Consider the following 7,219-nt stretch of genomic DNA (forward strand, 5'->3'; position numbering starts at 1 on the left):
TTAGGCGACTTCACTTGAGAAAAACAAGGACTTCTCAAAATAGATTCAGAAACCAGATCACTGATGGGATTAAAGGGAAGCTAAGTGCAGTAGTAAAAGGAGGCGGGAACTCAGAAGATGCAAAAAGGAAGGTGGGAAATGTCATCAGGGGCCTGTCATTTCCTCGATGCTGATTGCATCTGGAGCCTGTCCAATGGGAAAAGGGAGAGGAAACTCCCTACAGGATTATAAAGCTGAACAGAATCAGATTCTGGTAACAGTGAAAGAAAACCTTGGGCTGTGTTTCGTCCTCTGGCTGGGACCAAGGAAGACTGTCTGCTCTGCGAGAAAGAAAGGAGCCGTCAGCGCACCCCCGCACCCCAGCCCTCTCCCCGGCCTCAAGGACACCGCGCTGCTGCTTCCGCAGCACGGAACCAAGTCAGCAGGTGAGCGCGTCTCAGGCCACAGGTGACGGGGAAAGGGGCTAGAATATCGGGGTGAACGAAGCGGGAGCGACCAAGCTGGCCGGCCAAGGTGTGGACTAGGGGTGACTGGTCGCCGGCGCCTCACCGTGGTGGGTGAAGGCGGTAAAGGGGGAATTGGCAGAGTCAAGAGGTCTGGGGGGGCTGCAGAGAGGATGGGAGATGATCACTGGATTTATCTGGAAGAGATTTTCTGGCGGGCAGAGTGGATAATTTAGTGGGCTTAGAGGAGGAGGCAGTAGGGGAAGAGGAAGCTCAGCTGTGGGGGTGGATGTGACCTGACACCTGCTGCTCACCTGGACCACACCTGGGGAGGAGTGGGGAGTCCCAGGGGATTCTCGTGGGAGTTGCTGTGTGCCAGGCCATCTGCTCATTGCTGCTCCATTTTCTTTCTCAGTGTACTCCCTACTTAAGGTTTTATGTATGTGTGTATAATTACTTCACTGAAGATTAAATATTTACTGATATTTTATTACTAATAGGCACGTATGTCCCTTTCTTACCCTGGAACAAACTGTGGACTTTGTTTTGGTGAAACTGTAGTGTTTTAGGTGTTCCAAGGACATCAAAGCGAATTTATGCATTACACATTTTGACAGTGTTGAGAAAAACTCAGCAAACCTACAACTAGACAGTCCAACTAAGGATGATGGTGCCCTTTTTCAGCACCACCAAGCAATTATCCAATTAAGCAGCTGACAATGACAGTATTCCTATAATGTAGGTGAATTTGAAACTATCTTTCTAGGTAGACCCCTCAGCATCAGGTCCCACAAGACTGGCCCCACTGCAGAAGCCAATCGAAAGTCTAGGTTATTGCCTGTACTTATGACCCACAAACTATAAATCAGGTCCCTAAGACCCCCTCTTCGGGTTCTATTAATTTGTAGGTGCAGCTCACGGAATTCAGCATTTCCTTAAGTTTACCACCTTTATTATAATGGACACAGACTGAGAAACCACAATAGGGTGAGATCCAGAGAAGTTCTGCAGGGCAGGGGCTTCTACCCTGTGGAACTGGAGTGTGCCACCCTTCTGGCATTTGGATGTGTTCTCCAACCCAGAAACTCTTCAAATCTCCAAAAGTTTTTATTTCTTTTCACAGAACTTAATCTCCAGCTCCCTCTTGCCCTCCTAGAATTTAGTGGGTGAGGCTGAAAGCTCTAATCTTCTCATCAATTGGTGTTTGGGTGGTGACTTAACGCCATTAGCATAAACTCAGATGTGCTCAAAAAGGGCTCCTAATGAATACAAAATACACTCCTAGCACTCAGGAATTTTCAAGGGTTTTAGGAGCCCTGAGCCAGGAACTAGGGTCAAAGACCAAATACATTTCTCCCTATACCAATTAAGAGGAATGAAAATATAGTTCAGATTCTTAACTTCTGTGTCACACTTTATCTTATTGTTTAAAACCAGATATTTCAAGAGTTTTATCTAAATTTGTTTATGCTGACACCAAACTGAGAGGGAAGGTGAGTGTAATTATCCTTGTTCCATGTGTCCCTCAAAGAATGGGGGATCAAAGAACCAATCCCCAATGACCCAGGTAGTCTAAAATCAGACCTGGAATCCAACCCACATAACGCATAAGCAGATGGAACTTTAAAGCCTGCCTTGGTCTTCCTTCAATCTCCATTTATCTCAATTTGGGAGATTTGGAGGCCTGGGAATGGAAAGTGGAAACAAGGAGGGAGATAGTGATCTTGGAATGAAGGGGATAAGGGGACAGGTTTGAAAAAAACTGAGAGAGAAAAGAAATTTAATGAATCTGAGAGTTTTGAGATGAAGGGAAAAGAGACGAAGCTTAAACAAGAGAGTAAGAGAAACTGGCTTGGCTGTCCAGAGCACAGACACAGTGAAATAGAATTCAAAAGTAAATCTTTGTGGGGGGAGAAAACTTTTTTAATCAAAGAATATTTTAGGTATCCATAATAGAAAGGGTATCGTAATGATCCCATGTATGAAGATCCTATGTGCTATAATTGTAAACTTTTTGCCATTTCTTAACAATGTCCTACCAACTTCTTGCCATTTTTGTAAAGGAAACCCTTAGACATCACAGGATTTCACTTATAAACTTTTCATTATATATTTCTAAAAAAGACTTCATTTACAGACTTTGAATACCATTCATTATCTCAACCTCATATAATTGTCTTAGTTTTTTTTTCCCCATATATCCAACTTCTAAATTGAATTCTTTTTTTAAGGTTTTATTGGGAAATTGGGGGAGGGAAATAGTGTTGGGGAATTGGGGGAAGGGGAACAGACAAGTTGCTGTCCTTTTGTTCTTCAGTCTAGTTGTGGAGGAAGTCGCTTCACTGGCCCATGTTGGTATGATCATTGTGCTCTTCGCGGGTGAAGCAGTTGCTCGCCGACCATTAGACGGCTGCTCACAGCGGTTCATGGCAACTCACGAAAGCTCACGCCAGCTGCCAGTCAGCCCTACTGCAGCCTACGCTGTCGCTGGCGGCTCACGGCAAATCAGCTCCAGGTCGAGCTGTTGTTCACCATCCTAGTTGTAGAGGGTGCAGCGTAACTGGCCCTCATGTGGGATCCAAACTGGGGCCCTGCTGCTCCAAGCTGGCATCCCAAGCCAACTCCTAACCAACGTGCCACTCGGCTGGCCCCTAAATTGAATTTTGATGAAGTATTTCAAAATGGAGTGAAATTAGGTGTATACATTGTAATTGGTTAGTATGTCTTTTAAGTCCACTTTAAATTTTATATTATTTTTCCATGGGTTATTCATTTTCTTTTTACATTTATGTTGAAGAAATGTGGTCGAATTTTCAATAGAGTTTATCACAGTATGGATTTTACTAATTACTTAATGTATTACTCATGGTTTACCAGAGAAACAGAACCAATAATATGTATCTAGAAAGATATATGAAAAAGTTTAGGCTTATAAGGTTTTAGAGGCTGAGAAGTCCCATGATCTGCAGTCTGCAAGCTGGAGAATTAGGAAAGATGGTGGTGTAATTGGAAGGCCTGAGAGTCTGAGAACAGGTGGTGTAGATTCCAGCCGGGCCTGAAGGCCTAAGAACCAGGAGCGCCCAGAAAAGGAGGTAGATGTGCTAGCTTATTTAGTCCAGCAGAGTGTGAATTCAACCTTCTCCCTAACTTTTGTTCTCTTCAGGCCCTCAATGGGTTGGATGATGCTCATCCATTGATTCAAATACTAATCTCTCCCAGAAATACTCTCACAGACATACCAGAACTAGTGTTTGACCAGCTATCTGGGTATCCAGTGGCCCAATCAAGTTGACACATAAAATTGACCAGGTTATCCTTCACATGTTTCTCTATCCCTTGAATTTCCTGTAAATAGCTGGTTGGATCTCTGCTTGATGAGATTTAGGTTTCTTGCAAAACTTCTTAACAAGTAGTGTCATGGACTCCCTTAGGCACATCTATAATATCTGTTTTGTCATGCTTCTTGTGATGTTTGTAGCCAATGATGAATTTGCCTAATGGATTCATTCATTTAGAGTTGCAAAATAAATGATAGCCTTCATTGGTAACTCCTCCTTAAATATTATCTTGAAAAAATGATTTGGTCTACCTGAGTGAGGTACTCTTCATATGGGGATGTAAGGATTAATGCTGATTGAACTTTCCTTTAAAAAGCAATATTCTTTTGTCCACAGAAACCACATATGACTTGGGTTGTGCTTCATTTTTGACCACGAGGACTCCGTGACTGAGCTTCATTTGGGTGAATGTGCCATTACATATAGAAGGAGGGGGTGAGTGGAAGACTTGAAATCAGCTGGTGGCTGATTTCTTGGGACTCTACTTGGGAGCTCCTGTTGCATTTCACAGAGGAGAGCAAGGACTGAGGAGACATCAGTTCCTCCTGGAGGATCACACTGACTGAAGAGTCTCCTCAGACAGAAACCTTCACACACAATGGCCTTTGCCGCCTCCGTGGCCAAGCTCCAGGAAGAGGCCAGGTGCCCCATCTGCCTGGATTACCTGAGAAACCCAGTGACCATTGAGTGTGGGCACAACTTCTGTTACTCCTGCATCCACCAGCGCTGGGAAGGCCTACAGGACACCTGTCCCTGTCCCATCTGCCTTCACCACTGCTCTGACAGAAACTTAAAAAGGAACACCCAATTATGTTACGTGACTGATATTGTTAAGCAGCTTCCCACCCCAAGGAAAAAGAGGAAAAGACAAGAAGAGAAACTCCTGTGTAAGGAGCACAAGGAAGCTCTGGCCCTTTTCTGTGAGAAGGACCTGGAGCTGTTGTGTCCTCAGTGCAGGATCACCGCTGACCACCAAGACCACCCCCTGAAGCCCATTGAAGAAGCTGCAGCTAGTCAGAGGAGGAAGCTCAAAAGCTACATTGAGCCCCTGAGGGAGCAGGTTGAAGATGCTGAAAGGGGATATGAAAGTGAAGTTTCAAAAACGTTTGAAGTGAGGAGGAAGGTGGAAAATTGGAGAAGAGAATTACACTATGAATGTAAAGAACTCAAGTATTCCTTGGAAACTGAGCAAGGTGCAATTAATGCCTGCCTCTTTACGGAAGATAAGGACTTTGAAGAAAAACTAACTGAAAATAGGAGACAAATTTCTAACCATGTGTCCGTGTTAAATAACCTCTTAATGGAAATAGCAGAGAAGTATTTGCAGACAGACCTAGAGTTACTCACAAATATTGAGAGTACCCGCAACAGGTATGAACACATAGAGACCCCAGCAGCCTTTTCATATGAATTAAAGAAAGAGAGTTGCACCCTCCCCCCGCACTATTTTGGCCTGCATAAAATGATCAGCACATTTCACGTAGATTTGACACTAGATCCAGAAACTGCCCATGCGTGTCTCATTGTCTCAAGAGATAGAAAAAGTGTGATATTTAGGGCAATGACACAAAACTATTTTCGTAATCCCCAGGCATTGACTTCTTACCCAGGAGTCTTGAGTTCTGAGGGATTTGATGCAGGCAGGCATTTTTGGCAGGTAGAAATAAAAGGCACAGGTGACTGGTCCTTAGGCATCTGTAAAGAATCTTTCCCCAGACATCAACTTATGTCACCATCCCTGAGCAATAGCAGCTGGCAAGCTCAGCTTTTCATTACGATATGTGGTACATGTCTTATAGGACAAGTCAGGCGGATTGGTGTTTTTCTGGACTACGAGTTGGGAGAGGTTTCATTTTATAATTTGAATAGCAGGGCATATTTGTATAGATTCACTGATACATTTACAGAAAAACTATTGCCATATTTTTCTATTGGACCTTCAAAATCTCTTAAAATCAGTATTCTTAGAGACAAATGATGAACTACTGGAGGGCAATTTTGTATGTGGTTATTTTCCTCCCTTGTTATTGGAAGGAAGACTGTAATAAAGATTCCTATTCCAGTTTTGATGTTTGACTACTGAAAGTTTTTAGGACTCACCCTTCTCTTCTCTTTTTTTCACACCTGGGAAAGCTGATGAGAAAGACCGGGTGCTCCATCCTTCGGTTCCGGGAGGGGGGAATTCCAACCACACAAGGCCCTAGTGGTGCCAGAACCTTCCCACTAACACCACCCAGCAACCCCAAGTCTCTTTCCTCTGAGATCTGTCATTTTGGCTTTTACTCTGAGAGCCACTCTACTCTCCCAAAACCTCATCTTGTAAGAAACCGCGTCATAATTTTCTGGTATGTGGTGTGGCATCACCGGTTTTAACATTAGAAACAAGTTTTGAATGGGTTCCGCTCTGAAAACACAACATGGTCCCCACCATTGCTCCACCGTTGGCCCTGTGAACCGGATTTTCCAATGTGGAGTGCTACCAGGGGTTCCTCTGGCTATGGCTAGTAGCTGGCTCTGGTGTCCGAGGCAAGCATGCACTTTTCAGGTGTGCTGCCTTGTGCTGAGGTCTACCAAGAATGTGTCGTGGATCTCACTGACCAGAAGTTTCAATAAGGATCACATTCTTTTTTTTTTTTCATATAAAATTTTAAGAATTCTAATTGTTTTGCTTCTTTCTCATATTTTATAAAATTTTCATATACAACCTCAAAATGTCACACCCTCGTGTTTAACATTGTGTGAAACTGCCCACATTTTATAACATGTTTGGAAGCCTATATGTGTGTTGTTTACAGTTTGGAGAAATAAAGAGTTTTACTCTGCATATATCTGTGTAATATTTGTCTACACCCATAACATGAAAAGACAACAGAACTTTCGAGAACCCCTTTCATTGAGGTAGGTATGAGAGACCCCTCATTGATCAGAGGAGCCATGCTGTGCTGTGGTAATCTCAGTTGCTTAGCAAGACAAAACCTAGTACTTATTCTTGTAAAGTGCAATGTGGGTCAGTAGGGTACTAATTACCCACCCAGGAATCAAACTCGCTCAGTTAATGGGTTGTCACAGCACAGGGTCACTTCAAGTAGAAAAAGAAGGAGCATTAAAAAGGTACACTGAGATTTGAAGGCCAATGCCAGGAAATGACACATTTTCTCTTCCATTTTCTAATAGTAATTGCGAGGCCCAATTTACATATTACATGTAACCTGAGGTGAAAACCTACTGTTTGCCCATAATTTTTGAATTCCAATAGATGTTGGTGCAACTTGCACTAATGATGAGTGCTAGAATTAAAACTCTCCACTTAGAACTTGTAAGTAGATTAACACAGATTTACAATAGTTTGGCTTAATCCTATAGTAGCTGTTCAATAACTTCTCCCAGTAAAGAAGATATTCTTTATAAGCCTTAAAACTTTCTGCTTTTTTTTTTTTT

The 7,219-nt window shown here is 43.0% G+C and overlaps 1 protein-coding gene across 1 annotated transcript; it reads left to right on the plus strand.

The window, feature by feature from the left end:
- The first annotated feature begins 222 nt into the window (after nt 1–222).
- LOC109386946 (tripartite motif-containing protein 60-like) lies at nt 223–6,577 on the plus strand. Its single transcript, XM_019650574.1, has 2 exons — nt 223–425; nt 4,118–6,577. Exon 2 carries the CDS (start codon nt 4,380–4,382, stop codon nt 5,757–5,759), a length of 1,380 nt encoding a protein of 459 aa, XP_019506119.1. The 5' UTR covers nt 223–425; nt 4,118–4,379; the 3' UTR covers nt 5,760–6,577.
- The last annotated feature ends 642 nt before the right edge of the window (nt 6,578–7,219 follow it).

Source organism: Hipposideros armiger, unplaced genomic scaffold (genome assembly GCF_001890085.2).
Source record: "Hipposideros armiger isolate ML-2016 unplaced genomic scaffold, ASM189008v1 scaffold_142, whole genome shotgun sequence".
NCBI lineage: Eukaryota > Metazoa > Chordata > Mammalia > Chiroptera > Hipposideridae > Hipposideros > Hipposideros armiger.

Coding starts and splice junctions, on each gene's coding strand:
- LOC109386946 (XM_019650574.1), top strand. CDS start 4,380: ATGGCCTTTGCCGCCTCCGTGGCCAAGCTCCAGGAAGAGGCCAGGTGC.